The sequence below is a fragment of the Oryza brachyantha genome, chromosome 1 (genome assembly GCF_000231095.2).
Source record: "Oryza brachyantha chromosome 1, ObraRS2, whole genome shotgun sequence".
Classification (NCBI taxonomy): domain Eukaryota; kingdom Viridiplantae; phylum Streptophyta; class Magnoliopsida; order Poales; family Poaceae; genus Oryza; species Oryza brachyantha.
The window spans coordinates 10,392,851-10,412,771 of NC_023163.2; the positions used below are offsets into that span (position 1 = coordinate 10,392,851).

The following is a 19,921-nucleotide window of genomic DNA, read 5'->3' on the forward strand; positions in this document are numbered from 1 at the left end:
TTATTCATTTTAAAGGGTTACTAGAAATATCAAAATAAAAGGTGTATTTTCCGGAGGAAAATTGAAAATTGCAAAATTCCGAACACGTTTAGAATCTCTAATTTTGCACCCAAATCCTCTCGATCAAATCCATAAAGCAATCCGTTTGAAGTTTTTGCTCGGGCATCTTCGGATCAAAATCGTGACATGACATGCCACGCCCACGACTCCGGAGTCAGTACAACCATCAAAAATCTAATTTTTATACTGTAGTGAAGCCCTGGGACTCTACCCGCGGTAGCCGCTGCAACAAAGGAGAGAGATGGATCGCGTCGCGTTCCGTCAGCGCGGCAACCACCTCCGGCGTGGCGCTATAAATCGCCGGTCGGAGATAGATAGGCGTCGCTTGCAAGCTCCCAACTCCTCCTCTCCTCCTCGTAGCGACCACCGAGAAAGCAACAGCGGAGCCAAAGGCGAGATCTTTGGAGCCTCCGCCGGAGCGGGGAACCACCGGGGACGCGCGCGCAGGAGCCATGGCGGCGGCGAAGGGGAGGACGGAGATGGAGGTCGGGGCCGACGGCGTGGCTGTCATCACCATCTGCAACCCACCCGTCAACTCGCTCTCCATCGACGGTGCGCTTCTATCCCTATCCATCTCCTTTCTATTTTTGATTATGGGGATTAGGGGGGGATTGGAGCTGGGATTGGGTTGGGGCTTAATTGGGCTTCCATGAGCTGCCTGGTTCGAGATAGGGGATAGTGTGGGCGTGCATATTGATGCGGAGATGTTCAATTCTACCGATTGGATGGGGGATCTCGGAGTTCTGTAGAATTTAGAACAAAATCTGGCTGTTCTAAGTATTATATGGATTTTTGGTGTTTTAAATTTGCGGTAGTATATATATTGATGCCGTGACTTTGAGATTTCTTCTTCAGCGGTTTGAAACCCAAAGGGATATCTCCTTTGCTTTGCAGGATGCTTGCCCATTGTTGTGATCTAACTGTCTCTTGCTATAACTGTGTCTGTGTTGCTCACTTGCTCTCAGCTATTTGTTATTACTGTAACTTGCTGCTATTTAATTATGAAACTTATTGTCCTAAACTACCTGTCGGAAAAATACTACTTATATGTAGTATGCTTTTGTTTAATAAACACGTAAGTTACTTTAGATGCATGAAGTCGAAAGTACAATACATAATTTGTAGCAACACCGCTCTGAGGTAGTGCATAATCCTTGAGACATGGTTCTAAATAAATGTCTCAGGCATACAATGCGGCACGGATCAGATTTTGGACGTGTTGTAGTAGTGGTGGTAGACTTTAAGACCATGAAAGTTTTAATGGCATGGATCTAATTAACCCTTGTTTTTACCATGGCTTTTGTTCTTGCAGTATTGCTAAGCTTAAAGGAAAACTATGCTGAAGCTCTTCGGAGGAATGATGTAAAAGCCATTGTTGTTACAGGTACTTGTCATTTAGGCAATATGCATGCTACTGAATGCACTGAGTGAACCTTCTGCATTCTTTCTCATCCAAAAAAAACCTTGTACATTTTTACAACAATTCACTGTTCTTTTCAATGAGATTCTTTTTCTATATTATGATAGGGAAAGGAGGAAAGTTTTCTGGAGGATTCGATATTTCTTCCTTTGGTAGTGTTCAGGGTGGCAAAGGTATGTAATACTTCCCATCTCTTGTGATACTGTTCTTACTGTATAATAAATGTTATATCCATTCTACAGATCTCATTATTATCTTAAACTTTTTTGACAGTTGAACAGCCAAAGGTTGGTTACATATCAATCGATGTTATCACTGATACCCTAGAAGGTATTTGATTTCTTTGCATCCCCTCTTAACTACATTTGTTTTCTTCAGAAGAATTGTGTTGAGAATTTTTCATATTTATTCTCTTAAACAGCTGCAACAAAGCCATCGGTAGCTGCAATTGATGGTCTTGCTCTTGGTGGAGGATTAGAAGTTGCCATGGTACTTGTTTGTTTTGTCCTGGTCATTATCTTTGATGTTTCAGAGTATCACTTCTTTGAAAATCCTTATATGTTTAATTAGGCATGCCATGCACGCATTTCAACTCCCACGGCTCAACTAGGACTTCCGGAACTTCAACTTGGCGTCATTCCTGGATTTGGAGGTAATTTATTGGTATCTTGTTATGGGTGCAGGAAGTGCCCCCTGAAATACTCCATCCTCTAAGTTTATAGTACTTCTTGAAGTCAAGCTTTGTATTTTTGTTGTCATATTATACATCATGAGCATTTCCTTCCATATAAAGGGGTTGAATAACTGTTGTTGCTTTCATAAATTCCATGGGATTGACCTTATTCAATTTTGTTAGGAACACAACGACTCCCGCGTCTTGTTGGACTGACAAAATCACTTGAAATGATGCTGGTATATACTGCTTCGTGCTTCCTTTCTTCTTGAGCCTATGGTTTTCTATTGTGATATTCCCTGTTTCACACACCTGATTCATTTAATTAATTGCCCCATTTGCATCAGCTATCTAAGCCAATTAAGGGTGAAGAGGCACACCAATTGGGTCTTGTTGATTCCTTGGTCTCTGCTGATGATTTGGTTAATACTGCTCGTCGTTGGGCTTTGGATATCTGCGAATTGAAAAAGCCATGGATCAAAAGTCTTTATAAGACTGACAGGCTAGAACCACTCGGTGAGGCTAGGGAGATTCTCAAGTTTGCAAGAGCTCAAGCTCGAAGGCAGGCTGCCAATCTTGAGCATCCACTTGTTTGTATTGATGTCATTGAAGAAGGTATAGTTTCGGGACCTCGAGCTGGGCTCTGGAAGGTACTTTATGCTACCTGTGCTATTCCTTCCACTTTCACTTATCTTCTGATGTACACAGCTCGTCCACAATCTTGAATTCATTTCATTATTGGAAATGCAGGAAGCAAATGCTTTCCAAGGCCTTCTTTTCTCAGATACATGCAAAAACTTAGTTCATGTGTTCTTTTCTCAACGGGCAACATCAAAGGTGTGAGATTTTTTTGTCCATTGTTAATATAGAACCATACCATGTTTTAATCCTCTCTTGAATACAACAGTTTTAATCCTCTCTCAAATACAACAGGTTCCTGGTGCAACAGACTTGGGATTGATGCCTAGGAAAATAACTAAAGTTGCCATTCTAGGTGGTGGACTTATGGGTTCAGGAATTGCAACCGCAATGATACTAAGTAATTATCCTGTTCTACTCAAAGAAGTAAATGAGAAATTTCTAAATGCTGGAATTGACAGAATTAAAGGTAAAAACACCTGATCTTATATCCTGTTTTATAATTTGTGTGAGATTATTTGTAACCTGGTTTATAATTTGTGTGAGATTATTTATATCTTGGTTTTTAATTTGTGTCATTGTGTGAGATTTTTATATCCTGGTTTATAATTTGTGTGAGATTATCTAACACACTAATATCTGTGCAATAAAAGATAAACTGGCTCACTTCTTTGTTTCATCAGCCAATTTGCAGAGTCGTGTGAGGAAAGGGAAAATGACTGAGGAGAGATATGAGAAGGCTATCTCGCTCGTAACGGGCACCCTTGATTATGAAAGGTTCAAAGGCGTGGATTTAGTTATTGAGGTAACTCTCTATAGTCTATCCTTATTATTTCGGCAAAACTAACTGTCTTTTATTGGTTGGCCCATTCATTATTCTTCTGTTGTTTCTTGCAGGCTGTTATTGAGAACGTGAAATTGAAACAGCAAATATTTGCTGACTTGGAGAAATACTGCCCCTCCCATTGTGTTCTTGCTACTAATACATCCACAATTGATCTTAATCTAATTGGAGAGAAGACAAATTCCAAAGACCGTATTGTTGGTGCACACTTCTTTAGGTAATGCAGTGTATGTGGATTAACGAATCTTTAGTCACATGATCCTTCATTAACTAATTGCTCTTTACAGCCCTGCACATGTAATGCCACTTCTTGAAATAGTCCGCACTCAGCATACTTCGCCACAAGTAGTTGTTGATTTGCTCGATGTTGGGAAGAAAATTAAGAAGACGCCAATAGTGGTTGGGAACTGTACTGGTTTTGCAGTCAACAGGATGTTCTTTCCTTACACTCAGTCAGCACTCCTGTTTGTTGATCTTGGTATGGATGTGTACAAGATTGACCGTGCATGCACCAAATTTGGAATGCCCATGGGCCCATTCAGGTGAGATTGTTGTTTTCCTGAATGCACAAATTCATGAAGCATCATTAATGTTTCATATGAATGCATATGAGCCATGTCAGGTGGACTCAAGCTGAATGCCTCTTTTATGTTACATGAATGCAGACTGGCAGACCTTGTTGGTTTTGGTGTTGCTGTGGCCACTGGTATTCAGTACCTTGAGAACTTCCCAGAGAGGGTCTACAAGTCAATGTTGATTCCTCTTATGATGGAGGACAAAAGGGCAGGTAAAAATTAGCCAGCAATTGTTCCTGTATCAAGTCTATTTTTCCCTTTGCTGTTCATTTTCACTGGTTTGTTAATATGGCTAACCACAATCTACCAATCTTTTACATAGGTGAAGCCAGTCGGAAGGGCTTTTACAAGTATGAGGACAAGAGGAAGGCGATTCCTGATCCAGAAATTATGAAATATATTGAAAAATCTAGGAGCATGGCTGGAGTCAAACCAGACACTGAGGTTTGGTTTCACTGCATTATTTTTTCTGCTCTCTTTACTTCCTAGAGAAATCTAAATTTCATTCTCGAAACCATTTGTACCAATAAAATCACTTTGTATAATTTACATTTTAATTATAAATGCCACCTGTGGAACAAAAACAACGAATTCAAGAGAATCTGTACCATTGGTATATATATTTTTGACAAAAGGGATGAGCTGACCTCTAAATGCAAAATGTTTGTACAATTGTACCAGTTGATGAAGCTAAGTGAGAAGGACATAGTTGAGATGGTTTTCTTCCCAGTTATAAATGAGGCCTGCCGTGTTCTAGATGAGGGAATTGCTGTCAAGGCTTCTGACCTTGACATTGCCTCAATTTTCGGCATGGGATTCCCACCGTACAGGTACATCTATAAGAAAAATTGACCATTTACCAATAATAATAACCTAAACCTGCTAAACCTTGTCTACTGATTGGTGCTATCAGGGGAGGAATCATGTTCTGGGCAGATTCCATTGGTGCGAAGTACATCCATGACAAGTTGGAGAAGTGGGCGAAGCAGTATGGCAATTTCTTCAAGCCTTGTTCCTACCTTGCAGAAAGAGCGGCAAAAGGAGTTGCTCTGGTGAGCAGAATCGTTTTATTCCAGCTGAAATTTATTTTTATATGCCTTTTTGTTTGATACTACTGCTGCTCAATCACACATTTTATCCTTCAAATCTTCCATGCTACCAGGATGTGACCATACATCCAGATGTAGCATATATTTCTGTCGTTTTTACTATGATAGCATTCCTGACGTAGTATCTGATTAGTACAAATTTTTTTCATTTGCAGAGTGCACCAGCAAATCAAATGAAGTCCCGACTATAGATAAGCGCCTTGCTTTCCTTTCAACTGAGGAAACCATAGCGAATAAATAGAACACACGATAATGAGGCATTCGTGATCTGTGTAGAATAGTCCAGCGAATAATAATTAGATTAGGGTTCTTGAGTTAAGTGTAATCTGTACAATGCCTCTCCAAGTTCTTGAACCAGTACTGCCACCGTCTTTTGAACTCACACGTTCTTTGAAGTGTTTCTTATGATAAGCATGCTTAAATACAGTGGATGTTAATCAGGTTTCTTCAAAGTTTGTCAAATGCATATATATGTTTCATTGCGTCAATGCTTGTTTTGGGCATTTACATCAGAATCAGATAGACAAATGGTTTGGCTTAATGTGGTTGGGCCTGCATCCAACCAATTGTTCCATGCTTCTGTCCTTGAGGTGCAAGATATGAAGTTGTTTTGATTTTGAAAACATGGCTGGAGCACTCACTGATTACTTTTTTAGTAGCATAAAATGAAGGAATTTTATATAAGGTTTTTTTTTTATATTTCCTGTGGCTTATCATATTGGGCATTTGAAAGCAATGTGAGATTGCCATGTGATTATCTTAAACAATCTGAGATTGCCATGAGCAATTTCCCGTGAGGTTTTGCACTTACACAGGTAGAACATCTAGCACTTATCTTGGGAAGATTGCCAGCGTCAACGCTCATTTTGTGCTGCTCAGGGCACCTTTAATGGTTAGCATTAATAGTGTGCTTACCGATAGAGAAAAAACCAAGCAGCTTACTTAATAGTTTCTTCTCCTAACAGAGAGAGGCATAGTGGGTGCAAAATTTGTTGGTTTGTCATAACAACCAATTCTAGTAGCAAGCACATACAAGATTTAAGCACCTTGTGGCATCGATGCCTATGGAAGAGTTGGCTCCATATGATTAGCGTCTCCTTGATTAGGTTTGTGGAAGAAAAAAAATCGGTTCTCTCTCGCAAGCATCTATTGAAGCACCGCCCTAGAGATGTTCATAAGCAACTAAACAATAATAATTGATCATTTTCTGCTGCTCAATTGTAACTGATGGATGATTCAGTTGTGATGTACATCAACCATATGGCAATACACATGCAGAAAATATTCAGACAAATTGCTGCTAGTTCATATATATGAGATGATATTCATGTGCAGCGATGCAGAAGAATTCACCTGGCAAGATTAGCAAACACATCCAACCGGTTACTAATAAAATATTAGGATATGTAGCCGTCCCCTACTTGGACTTGGACTCGGAGATTTTGCAGGTATAAATAGACGGAGAGCCAGCCGCCGCATCGGCGACGAGCTGAGCCATGGGGCGGCCACGAGCAAGGGGGACGAGCAAGGGGAAGCAGCGGATCGAGATCCGCTACATCGAGGACAGCGGCAAGCGGCAGGTGAGCTTCTCCAAGCGCCGCGCCGGCCTGTTCAAGAAGGCGTCCGAGCTCTGCCTGCTCTGCGGCGCCTCCGTCGCCGTCCTCGCCTTCTCCGGCGCCGGCAACGTCTTCGCGTTCGGCGGCCCGAGCGCCGACGCCGTTGTCCGCCACTATTATTATTACGCCTCCTCACTCCGCGGTGTCAGCGGCGGCGCCCTGCCTTCTTCTTCCGCCACGGCCGCCACGCCCGGCCGCGGCTGCGAGGAGCAGGAGGCGCTATGGCGAGCGGTGGAGCAGACCAGGGCGGAGGTGGCGGCGGAGGAGGCACGGGCTCGCGATATCGTGGACAAGGTCACGAAGGCCGTGGCCGGGAGGCGGTTCTGGTGGGACGCAGACGTGGAGGCGCTCGGCGAGGCGGAGCTGCCACGTTTCGGCATGGCGCTCGAAAAGCTCAGGCGCAGCGCCCGCCTCTGCGCCAACAGGCTGCTGCTCTCAGCCATGCCATCACCATTGACATCGCCGCCGCCGCCGCCGCCGTCTTCTCTAGCGTCGACACCATGCTTTACTACGATGCCCCAAGCAATGCCTTGATTATGGTTGATGGCTGCAATTTGCTCCATTTTGTTTAGAGAGCAGCTAGCTACTCAATGCCTTGATTAAGAGTTTTTTCCTTATCCTTAATAAGCCACCATGTGATACTCCTCTTTTCTATATAAAATTTAGTGTCTTCTAGTACCTAAGGTATTAAAAGATACTAAATTTTATATAAAAAAATAATGACATATCTTGGTACCTACTCAAGCTTGGTACCTACTCAAGGATGATAAAATTATTCTGATTATAATGTTTTGTACAATGTAACCAAAGTGATCTAAAGCTTATACTACCCAGCTATTATATATTTATGCTTTAATTGCTTCATAGTTAATGCTTCAATCTTCCACTATAATATAAACCTCCAATCTTCTCTTATAAGAGTATCCCCAACAGCTAATCTAAATTTGGTCATCTATATTTTCATTTAGATGATCATTTAAAACAGTTTCATCGTTTATATCTCTTTATACTCTAACAGATTATTCATATATGACATAACATCCAAATATGGATGACATGTAAAAACAGAGGATGAGATAGATGTTCTGTTGAAGCTTAGATAGATGAACTGTTAGAGATACTCTAAGAGCATCCCCAACAGCTCATCTACCTCATCCTTATGAAAACTACAAATTGAGCTTCAACAGAATGGCTATTGTATCATCCATATTAGGAGAGAAAACTTTCATATTTAGATGATCTCTCTCCTCCAAAAAGATATAGAGAATGTCATATATAAATGATCTAGTAAAGTACATAAAAATATAAAGGATAAAACTAATTTAGATGATCATATAAATAACCAAATTTAAATGAGCTATTAGAAATGCTCTAAGGGTCCGTTTGCTATCATGTTAAACATAACATTTTGTTTGCCTAGTTCTTAAAATTTGGTCTTTCAATTTTAAACAAACTGTAGAGAAGATCGGAAGGACAAAACATGTATGCCAACGTCAACAAAAATGAATGGGTTATGGGTATCACATTTTTGCCCATTCTTCCCTCTCCATGAATATTTGACGATGTAGGGTACTGAACTAAAAGCTCAACCGCTGACCTTGGATCGTGGGAATGAAACAGAAAGCTTGTTACACAATTCCACCAAGCATATATCTCATGATCTAATTAAGATACATAAGCAAACACAGCTCACGGAAATCAGGCAAAGAAATAGCACTAAGAAACTAACAAAAAAAGAGGAACTACTGCATCCACGACAAAACACATTGTGCCACCAGACATTGCAGCGGCAAGGTACCAAAAAAAAAAAGAAAAGAAAGAAAGATCAGATGAATGAGCTGAGTCAGATAAGACTGCTGCTGTACAACAATGCAGTACCGCCTCCACTCACAAGGACGAGAGATTGGCTGGAGAAGGCTAATGCCATGCCCTGGTGGATCCGAGACATAAAAGAGATCACCCCCTTCGGGCTGACAACAATTATGCTTTGTAGCTTGGTATAAATTAAGCGTTTCCTGCTCTTGGAGTCTGTCAAAAGTGTGCAAAAGAAACATCAGAACCAGTGAGAATCGCATATCAGTGCAGGGGGACTGAAGCATGAACAGAAAGAAGCAAGAGCTCATTTGGGGCCAATCAACAGGTTCACTTCTATTGAGGGAGCATGGCAAGAGACAACTGGAATTGTTACTAGGTTAAAAATACTATTGGATTGAGACTTCACTAGAGCCTTCAGAAAACATCTCATGTAAATTCTGCTTTAGTATTTCCATAAGAATACAAAAGAAGAGGGGGGGGGGGGGGGGGGGGGGGGGGCTGTGTTCATGCAATTTGCATAATATAAATTTACAGGTAACACGTTTTGCGTTGTAACATAAATTTAATTCATGTGTAGCCATATGCACAACATTAATGCCAAGTCACAATCCAGTGGCAACCACAAATTCGTGCAAATTGGAACTGATTTAAAATCTGCTAGTCTTGCTGTCCAAATTTAGGGACAGAACTGAATTTATCCACTCAGATATCAAAATAATTACGTATGAGGATGACAAAAGATAATATGCTTGGGCTATGCAACAAAATGCTAATAAAACAATTAGTCACATACAGACATGTCAATATGATCTAAAATACACAACTAATGGTACTGAAGCTTTTCTGATGAAGTATGTATTTATTTCCTAAGAAAGTATGTATTTACTCCCTCCAAATATAAACATTTCTAGGATTCAAATTTTGTACCACAGTATAACAACTTCATCTTTTTGCTTGTCATATGCTTATAAGCCAAAATTTGAATTTTCAAACTTAAATTTGGAGTTGATTTTGGGTTTTTCATTCTAGTTTATTTTTCAGCCATGGCTTTTAGATTGATAAAGAACACGTATATAAAAGTTTTATTCAAAAATTATTTTTCATTTGCAAATATGCTGTTTGGCTAAACAATCACCCCTAAGCATTTTTGAACTGATTTCCATGATTTTAATCATTCTAATGATTTAAGATCCAATCAGATGCTTAGAACGGGAAGCTAATCATTTAAATATTCAAAAATTAACCACTAAAGTGACTACAAGGGAATCTTTTAATATATCCTTAGTATATGCCAAACAACTTAGAAAGGCCACTACACTAGCTTATGAAAAGATGAAAATTTTGGGACGGATGGAGTATTTCCTAATAAATAGTTCAACGAGGATAATGCAAAATCTTCAGTTGTCCACTATGCTAGCTTATGAAAAGATGAAATCATTTAAACTTGATATTTTACCTTGTTTGGAATTGGTTTCCTTGAATGTGGACCCCCTGTATCATTTGGTTTCAAGATCTGAAAAGAACACATTAAACTTTCATCTATGCTCAACAAAGCACCCGCATTATCAAATTCCCCGCAATAGTTTGGAGCTGAAAAGATTGTCACTAATCTCCTTTGCGCAAAAAACTCATAGCCATCCTCGACAACCTAAAGATATTCATGTTGAAATTGTCACATAAATCTCAAGAGACATAGTAAATATACAATAATTAGAGCTTACCTGATGAGCGCGGCATATAAGATCGAGGTCATTCTTCTCCAAAAATTCTAAAAGCTTATCTGCACCAAAAGTGCAAGAAACACCTCTGTCACTCTCCCCCCACCCTTCTGCGTCAGGACTAGGATCAGACCAAAGTAAATCACACAAAAGACCATAGTCAGGAATCTCAGTGGGCCTCTCAATATCCTTTATTTGATCCAAGCTATTCAGTTCAGGTGAGAGGCCACCATGCATGCAGAGTATCTTATCATCAATAAGTGCTGCCATAGGCAGGCAGTTGAAGCAATCAGAAAAGATCTTCCACAGTCGAACATTGAACCGCCTCTTGCATTCATCATAGAATCCATACACTCTGTTAATTTTTGCATCTTCATGGTTTCCCCTTAACAGGAAAATCTTATCAGGATACTTCACTTTGTATGCTAGAAGCAAGCATATGGTTTCCAAGCTTTGTTTGCCTCTGTCCACATAGTCTCCAAGGAAAAGATAAGTTGAAGTTGGAGGATAACCACCCAAATCAAACAACCTCAGAAGATCAACAAATTGCCCATGGATATCACCTGTATGCAAATGATACTTCTTTATCAGAAAATTCTGGACCACAACATCAATCAAAAAATATGTCACGTACAGTGATAAAACTTCAAATCTTAGTTTTATGGGAGATCAAATATGCAGAATTAGGGGTGATGTAGGTTCTAAACGACCCCCGTTTCCAGATCTTTTGTGACTGCAAATATGTAGGCATGTATATGTTGTTTGTGACATTGTATGTTTTTAACTAAAAAATATTGTATATAGAGGAGTACTGTAATCATGTATAAAAGCATAGATTTGCAGATAATTAATTATTTGTTGCACTTTACATTTTAGAGTTATTCATATCTTTAGGGACATGGTGCTAATGTCCAAAAAGACAAAGAATTCAAACATACGTAAGCATGCACAATTCTTGACCAATTAAGTGAGACCTCAAAGCAAACACATAGAATACCAGAATAGAGCAGCTCAGAACATAATAAACGTACTAAATATTCAATGAAGCTGCAGAGAAGGAAATGGAGATAATTGTATGCTATAGGTTGTCAAAGAGATGCAATGCAGAACTATATTAGAATTTGTTCTTTGCAGAGGAAAATTCAATCTGTCTCCTACCAAACTATCATCAATCTACTATAACACCTGAACCATAGAACCATCTAAAATAACTATGTAACTTACAAAGCCAGATACAATAAACATTAGATTTGTTTATGTAAGGAGGGATTTAAAACAATCCCTTTGAATTGGAAATTAACTCATTTTCCGGACCAACAATCCAAAGAGACTGGGGGCATCCACACTAGTCAAGCAAGCACAAAGTGTTCTTCTTGTGTAGTATTGCTCGTTCTGCTTCACCTTGGATAGCCAAGTAGCAGCGAGAAAAATTAAATTTATGGAAAAAGGAACCTCATGTCAGACTACTCTTGCCTTACTCTGTATATCAATGATACAACACTCCAAAGAGTGGCCTAACACAGAGCATCACTTGAAAGATTGGATAGTGCAGTACGCTACTCGAATGGAATATTGTACATAAAATACCATTCCTAGATCTTATTTGCATCTCACAATATACACTCATATACTGCATACGCACCAACCTTTACTTTCCACACCATCAATTTTTTTTTTGGGTTCAAACAGATTTGTACCCATCAATTCAGCCATATATCTCGGCTTTCTGAAGTCCATAATCCATAAAAGCCAAAGAAAAAGAGTAATTTTGTGTTCCTTAGAATGAAAGGAGACTACAATCTCCAACACCAATCAACAATCCCTCACCAAGGACATCTTGTACAGGATTGTCTCGCAATGCTAAAAAGGTACATATGCTGCGACAGCTTGCTGAACATGCTACTGCTAGCATTTCAAACCTTCAGTAACCAGTCGGCACAAATCCCCCAGTGAAAGGGCGGAAAGGTTAACAGAATATGCGGTTTCATTTCTTCCGGAAAATGCCGTACCAATTCTAGACATTGACCAACCATCCATCGGGATGAACGAACGAACGAACCGGAATGATTCAACCTTCTGCAAATGGCGAAAATTATACCGGTTCTTTGTCTCAAATATTCTTTTCAGTAATCACGTTGACCAAGTCTTCCCATGAAACAGCTAAATTGGTTGACGAAACCAGGGAGGGGGCAGGCAAGCAAAACATTTAGCCCTAATCGCCCCAACCATACGAACCCGAATCCGAACCCATACGAATCGTGCAAATACCCCCGAAATGCGCAAACCCCCAAGGCGCCAAAATCGAAGAGAGGGAGGGAAGAGGAGGGGAACCAGGGGAGGGGCTCACCGCAGATCTTGACGGGGGCGTGGATGCGCAGGAGGTTGGGCTGCGAGAGGAGCACCCGCTTGGCCTCCACGCAGAGCTGCCGGATCTCCGCCTCCGACAGCTGCACCTGCCTCCCTCCCCGCCCGCCCTCCACCAGGCGGCGCACCACCTCGTCCACCGCCGCCCCGTCCATCGCCCCCATCGACGCCCGCGTCATCATCATCCTGCCCTCCCTCCCCTCCCGTTCCCTCCCCCTCCCCCTCACCCCCACCACGACGACGACGACGAAGAGAGAGGCGACGCGAGGGGGGGACAAACAAATGGGGATGGATAATGGTGGCGAGCTGCGTAATTATGGATGGATCGGTCGATCGATCGAAACCGCGTGAAGCTGGATCGGCCGTTGGATCGAAGACGGACGGACGGATGGGGTCAGAGGCTTCTTCCACGGTCTCTTTGCTTTATGGCTGGGCGGTTGGGTTTGGCCGTTTTGTTGGGTAAGAATAAGATAATAATAACAAATATACGGTAAAAATAATACTAGTAGTGTAGTACTTTGTTTCGTTTAATTACGCTGCCCTTTTCACCGCGCTTTTCAAAGGAAAAAAGAAAAGGGGGGTACAGCTGACCCAGCAACCGCAACAGCTAGACTGCACCAATCCGATTGACGACTGTTTCTACAAACAATCGCTATAAAAATTTGAAAGACTCAGCTATCCGCGTACTGCCGCTAAAATGATAATTCCTCGGTTTTTTTATTTAACACAGTCGACTATTGGATACCATCCGTCTTATTAAAGAAATTATGTAAATATAAAAATTTATAAGTAATTATTAAAGTTTCTTTAGTAGTAAGCAAATCATAATAAAATAATTAATAATTATATACTTTTTAAATAATACGAATGATCAAACGCAGACAAAAAGTCGAAAACCGGATGGATTAAATGCCCCCTCCTCTTCAAAATATCATACATATATGTTTTTAAGGATAAGTTTTTTGATCAAATGTGAGTTCATCAAGACATACATTATACATGGTAAGACTTTCTATTCATATGCATACTAATGAATCTATATATGTATATAAATAATATATATATTAATTAATAGATAAATTTAGACATAGTCAAAAAAGTCTTACCATGTGAGACAAAGGGGGAGTAATTCTTATGACAAAAAAATGATATTAGTATATATATTTGTATTTGAAAGTATTTTTTATTACACTTTTATGTCACGTAAATGAATTAATAGAGTTTTTTTATCAAACTCTTATTCTAACGAAACAAAATACGTCCTATATTTTGAAAAGACGGAGTATATGCCTCTACGTGGAGTCTAAAATTTAAACCCAGATGTACGTATATTCTCACAACATAACTACTCACTATGTTTTGTAACCTACTAATATATACAACTTCAAATTCATAAGTACATAAGTACAAACTGAATATACTATATTTATTTTGTGTAGAGGATGCTGCTATATATTTTTTAAAACTTAGTTGAGCATAAAATATTTTGATTTAAAATAAGTCTAAAATAAACAGAGGGAGTTGTTGAGGTAAGCTAATTTCGTATCTGGAGTGCATTAGATTTCTTTCCTTAAAGTATCATAATGCCTAATCACGTTCTGACTTATGCTGAACCTAAAAAATTCCGTATTACTTATACCTACTGTTGGCCAATTTGCTGGGGACTAATTTGTCAGCTAAAGCAATCCAAGTATGATCGATAGGTCGAATGCAACAATCAAAGCTCTTAATTTCAAAAGACACACATCACTGTGGTTAATTACACAGTACACCTGGAACTACCCCTTTCATAAAAAAGTACATCCTGATAATCACTACTCGAAGATCTAGAACTGCTCCCTCTAATTATTAATATTTAACGTTTATGGTAAATTTTGATTAAAATTTTTAAATTCTAACTACAAATTTTATATTAGAATAAGTTACAAAAAAAAGCTTACAATATTATGATAGTATTTTTCTTTGGTATGGGGTTGTAGAGACTAAATTGATATCGTGGCACATTATTAAAAAATTATATTATTTGAAGGTAAATCTACACAAAACATTTTTAAATTAAGCATTTGATATATTATTGATGGTTGGAATGTCAAAAGTTCAACCATACAATGTCGTAAGTGTTAAATATTTAATACGTTGATTTGAATGAAATAACACGTACTCCCTTTAGTTTCATAGTTAGTCCTTTTTTATCAGGGATGTGACAAACTTTTAATCTTTGATTATCAATAATTGTTAAATTTAATTTGAAATAGATAAGTCATCAAGAGTAATTTAATAGAAGTAAATATTTATTTATATATTTTAATAGATAATCATAATCAAAGAGTTATTTAGAAAATCGTATCATTGTGACGAGAATTATCAAACTAGAGAGTAAATCGACGTAGTTTTAACTTCTTTAAAGCTATTTGCTCCGGTCCAATAAAAAGTATTTCGAGTTACCGGTATGTCATAGTACTAAATCGTTTCCTATTGTTAGATCTAATTAAGAAGGATGAATATTGTTAGATCCAATGATTAAAAAATAATTTGGTATCGTGAGGTATCGGTACCTCGAGGTACTTTTGTTTGGACTGGAGCAAATATCTTTTTTTAAGACTTCTTATCATGTACAGCTTTACATGGTCTTCTAAACAGTAATAAATCTGAATTGGGGAACTATTATTATTTATATAGTTTATGAATTTACCTGTAGCCTCCATCTTTTTTGAGCACTTGTTATTCAAGAGGTGCATTCACACGGAATGTGCACTAGTGTGCATTCTTTGTCGTGCATGTGCGTGTGCTATTCCATTTAATCGCTGAAAAATGCTTTGCACACCGTTTGTATTTTCACATATAAATTTTTGGTTAATTGTAATTAAAGAATTATGATAGAAAAACATATTACAGAAAAATAAGTACATATACTTTAATAAAAAAGATGTTGATTTCCTCATGGGTATATCACTAAAAAAATAAGTGCATACTGTTAATAAAAAATGTTGATTTCCTCATGGATATATAACTAAAAAATATATAAAAGTGGTAATAACTATATTAAAACTTCTCTAGGGCTGATATATTTCCATATATAATTTGCAACAAAATATAGAATACTTTCTTTTAAATAAGATTTGCACCATGCTGTGTCTAGCTAGCTCAACAGTTACCTTCCACATTATTCATAGAATCGTCCTCTGTGGCATGTTCAAAAATAGAGTCAAGAGATGATTATTCTCTAATTCATGTTAGCAACAAAAACTTATATTATAAGAGTATGAACAAATGTAGAGGGAGGTACTCTTAATCAATAAAATAAAATAGTTTTTATTATTCCCCTTTCCTTTTTTATCCACTTGATCTCTACAACAAAATTTTCATGCTAAGAATTGACTCCAAGTCCATGACAATAGTTTTTCTCTTTTATTCCCTATTTTTACTTTGTGTCATCATACTTGTTTGTGAAACAATGAAGAGACAAGAGAGTCACGTAATAAACAGTTTTGTATCTTCTCTTAATAACTAATCGAGTTAAAGTAATTGCTAGACTTAGATTATAGAAGTTGGATTAGACAAAATATGAATTCGTGCGGATGCTTCGAATCTATGATCGAAAAGGATGTTACATCCTCCAGCCTACAAACCGGACAAAAAAAAAAATGCTCGGTCGAACATGTAATAGTCTCCTACCTAATTCGAGACATGTTTAGTTGAATATAATCTTATTCTTTTTGCAAGGAAAATTTTTAGTTTCGTTTGTTCAGAAGGTTTACCTACCTCATTTTTCTTTTCTTTAAACAAATATTAAAACCTGGATGAGCACTGCCTACTAATTACTTTGAGGAGTTAAAAAAAAAAAAGACTTCCACAAAGTTTGTATAAACAGCCCAAAAACTGACTAGTAAGCTGTAAGATAATAAGAGGGTGAATGCAATGATCATGACCTGCATTTGAAGTCTAACTTTGTCTCCCAATTACTACTCTCGAATTTTAAACAACCTTTTCAAAAGGTTCTTTGATTATGTTCATGTAGGGCTCTGGCAAATTTAGTTTAGAACCAAAAATATCGGCACTACCAAATCATCTGGCATCCCTTTGTAATAACTAGTATTAAAAATTAAGCCTTAGTCAATCTTATTAAAAAAGTTTGGTAGAAATCCGAACAACTTAGCTAAAGTTTTGGCAGTGACCAAATCGTTTTAATGCTCAGCTCGATAACGCTATACAAATAGCCCCCATCGCTTGCCGTTTAGCTTACAAGTCACTGCCAACATTTAAATTTTCAAACATAATTTAGGGTTTTTTTCATTATAGTTTTTTAGTATTTTTTTGACACCAAGAATAATACAGATATAAAAAACTTTACCTATAAATTATTTTTTAGTTATATGTCGTACGGCTGATGAATGGTTGGCCGAACAACAAGGGATAATGCTTCAATCACAAGGACATGAACATTTTTTTCTGTACAAATACAATTAGTTTATTATAAAACTATAGCTTTAAGACGATGCATCATAAAACTATGAACTTACCGCTAAGTTTATCATGATAGTATATATTTAATATGGAGTATCTTAAAACTATAGGTTTAGTGCTAATTTCATCGTGAAACTACAATGTTTATAGTCTTGACATAACGGTAGTGCTAGGGATTTAAACTATAGTCTTGGGATAATTGCAATATTAAATTGGTTGTTCCGTGATATCTGTAGTTTTGTGATAAATTTAGTGCTAAATCTATAGGTTAGCGATAGTTTAACAAAAGTATATATAGTTTTGTGAAATTTTTTTCAAAGGAAATTAAAATGCAGAAATTTGTGTTCTGTACCTCCAATTTATTTTCACTATAGGAAAACATAGCTAAAGCTACGTCTACGAACATATATTTCTCTGTAGATTGGAAACACAAATGGACATAAAATTAGTGATAAGTAATATGAAAGCATATGGATATAATTAGTTGGGAAGTTACATCTGTTGGACCAAGCCCCAGAAGGAGACAGTGCATCTCAGTTTGTCTGCATCAGCTAATTTGCAGATCGATCTGTCTGAACATTTGGATTTTTTTTTGCGGAACAAACTCCAACGCTGAAAGATGGACAAGTAACCTGCCAGATAGCAGACTATAGAGAGACGGGCCAACAGAAAGTTGTTTGGAATTTCAGGTTTCAGCTATTCTTAAGTAGAACAGTCACATTCAGGAACATTGCACCAGTTTCAACCTTCAAGTATGACTATTTCTCACACTTGGTTTACTTACGTACACTTTGTTTCATTTCACAACGTAAAACCTTTTAGTCCTGTCTAGATTCATATGGATGTTAATGAATCTAGACATATATATATAAATTATACATATTCATCATTTGATGAATTTAGACAAGGCTAGAAAGTTTTAAACTATAAAACGGAGGGAGTATGATTTAAATTTAGGATTTGAATATATATACAGACCAGTTAATTTTGCAGAATACTATACACGCAATGCTTGCTTACATTGCATCTGTTGATAAACACCGAGAGAAACGTTTGATCGTACCAATCATAGGTATAGCTGGGCTCGTTGATTTTGGGCTCTTATTCTCTTAAAATAATACTAGTAGCGAAGAAGGATATTGGGCTCTTCAAATGGAAAAAAGAACATTTGGTTGAGATTCTCATCTTTGAGAATCTGATTCTCAAGGAGAGTCACTAAAATCCTATCCAAACGAGAAAATAAAACAATTTACGTTCTCAAATGAATCAGAAGAAATGATTCCAATTTTTCGCTCAGTACAAGTGAATTCTCAAGGAGTATGAACATATTTTTCAACAATCGAGGTAGTTGATAGAGAGACTCAAAACTATCCTCATGGACAAATGCAACATTTAAGAGACCTTCCATCATGTCATCCAATCTTTCCTCTCCTTCTACAACACTGCTTTTGTAAATGGTATGACTAGAAATATTTCCGGAGTTACTATACATATGAGCAAATCATAATGGTGGCACATCATACTTCTCGTCATGGTTAAATCAAGTATAACTTTGAAGAATTCCACCACATCTCAAATGGGGTTTAATTCTATCACAATCTTATATTATTCTATTTCTACCGTTCACACAAGACAAAGACCTTGTCACCATCTTGAGCATCCCAAAATGCAATATACAAGACATAATTGACACTATTTTTATAAGATGGGGTTGATCTAGGTTCACTTATCCAACTTTAATCCATCAATAGTATGGTATACTGTAGCAATACGAGAAAAAATGTCAACTTTGTAGTTAACAATAGTTTATTCTATTTGTGATAATATCGTCAAAATTAATATTGCAATGTTCTCTCTTTGTAGTACCAACAAAATATTAATCTTTTTTCTAGCTTCGCCACTGGTGCCGGGCCAGCCCACGTGCCAAGGTATCAACCTAGACATGGTCCAACTGTTGGGCCGGGCTGGCACGGGTCCGATACCCGTCATACTGTGGCGTGCTTGGGCCAGGCCAAATAGCCATGCTATGGGCCGGGCCGTCGGACCGTCAGGCCTTATGGCCATCTATATATGAAGGGCCACTTTTGGCTGTCATGGACTGTCCATTAATCACCATTGGTGATCTGTGTTGTATTTTCCATACCGTATAAAAGTTTCAAAAATAAAATTATGACCGGAGGGAGTATTATTTGACTATAATCATATTCTGCAACACATAGGTTTTGCATGTAAAATGATATCAACAGGTAAAACAAAGCAAATATTTTGGTAACATTACAATTCTTCTAGGGAGGGAGTACATATTTTTCTGACGAAGACACTCCATTTATTAGGAACACAAAAAATGAACTACGATGAAAAAAATAAAGGATAATTATAAGCGAAAAAATGGGGGCTATGTCATTTAATAAGTGCATTTACATCAATTTTCTCTTCTTATAAGTGATTATTTTTTGGGGGATAAATGTAGTAGAGGATATGATTCAAATTAGGTAGGGAGTAGGCCATCTATTATTTTTTCAGCCTAATCCAAAGTTTTGTAATGAAATATAATTCAATCGGCTTACAAAGATACAATGCGTTACCGTATATTATTAAAGAAATTGAGTCGGTAAAAATTGATA

At 37.8% G+C, this 19,921-nt stretch overlaps 3 protein-coding genes across 3 annotated transcripts; 2 read left to right on the plus strand and 1 right to left on the minus strand.

Annotated features, from left to right (window-relative positions):
* Positions 1–297: 297 nt before the first annotated feature.
* LOC102715892 (glyoxysomal fatty acid beta-oxidation multifunctional protein MFP-a) lies at positions 298–5,764 on the plus strand. The gene is made up of 18 exons (XM_006644093.2): positions 298–612; positions 1,373–1,444; positions 1,588–1,653; positions 1,754–1,810; positions 1,902–1,969; positions 2,051–2,132; positions 2,337–2,392; positions 2,501–2,803; positions 2,904–2,990; positions 3,087–3,261; positions 3,476–3,597; positions 3,690–3,853; positions 3,924–4,178; positions 4,302–4,423; positions 4,534–4,655; positions 4,893–5,041; positions 5,125–5,263; positions 5,476–5,764. The coding sequence occupies exons 1-18, from the start codon at positions 513–515 to the stop codon at positions 5,509–5,511; spliced, it is 2,175 nt and encodes a 724-aa protein (XP_006644156.1). The 5' UTR covers positions 298–512; the 3' UTR covers positions 5,512–5,764.
* A 756-nt stretch (positions 5,765–6,520) lies between these two features.
* On the plus strand, positions 6,521–7,629 carry LOC102718977 (agamous-like MADS-box protein AGL61). The gene has a single exon (XM_040519881.1). The coding sequence runs from the start codon at positions 6,817–6,819 to the stop codon at positions 7,468–7,470; it is 654 nt and encodes a 217-aa protein (XP_040375815.1). The 5' UTR covers positions 6,521–6,816; the 3' UTR covers positions 7,471–7,629.
* Positions 7,630–8,545: 916 nt separating this feature from the next.
* LOC102715618 (serine/threonine-protein phosphatase PP1-like) lies at positions 8,546–13,132 on the minus strand. Its single transcript, XM_006644092.3, has 4 exons — positions 12,817–13,132; positions 10,473–11,032; positions 10,208–10,399; positions 8,546–8,964 (listed from the first exon to the last, which is right to left on the minus strand). The coding sequence occupies exons 1-4, from the start codon at positions 13,016–13,018 to the stop codon at positions 8,941–8,943; spliced, it is 978 nt and encodes a 325-aa protein (XP_006644155.1). The 5' UTR covers positions 13,019–13,132; the 3' UTR covers positions 8,546–8,940.
* Positions 13,133–19,921: the final 6,789 nt, after the last annotated feature.

Excerpts from the sequence above, each read along its gene's own strand:
- LOC102715618 (XM_006644092.3), bottom strand. The coding sequence starts at position 13,018 with ATGATGATGACGCGGGCGTCGATGGGGGCGATGGACGGGGCGGCGGTG. Across the intron at positions 11,033-12,816 it reads CGCCCCCGTCAAGATCTGCG|GTGATATCCATGGGCAATTT; the intron begins GTGAGCCCCTCC and ends ATTTGCATACAG. Across the intron at positions 8,965-10,207 it reads GGAAACCAATTCCAAACAAG|ACTCCAAGAGCAGGAAACGC; the intron begins GTAAAATATCAA and ends CACTTTTGACAG.
- LOC102718977 (XM_040519881.1), top strand. The coding sequence starts at position 6,817 with ATGGGGCGGCCACGAGCAAGGGGGACGAGCAAGGGGAAGCAGCGGATC.
- LOC102715892 (XM_006644093.2), top strand. The coding sequence starts at position 513 with ATGGCGGCGGCGAAGGGGAGGACGGAGATGGAGGTCGGGGCCGACGGC. Across the intron at positions 613-1,372 it reads CAACTCGCTCTCCATCGACG|TATTGCTAAGCTTAAAGGAA; the intron begins GTGCGCTTCTAT and ends TTGTTCTTGCAG. Across the intron at positions 3,262-3,475 it reads TGGAATTGACAGAATTAAAG|CCAATTTGCAGAGTCGTGTG; the intron begins GTAAAAACACCT and ends TTGTTTCATCAG.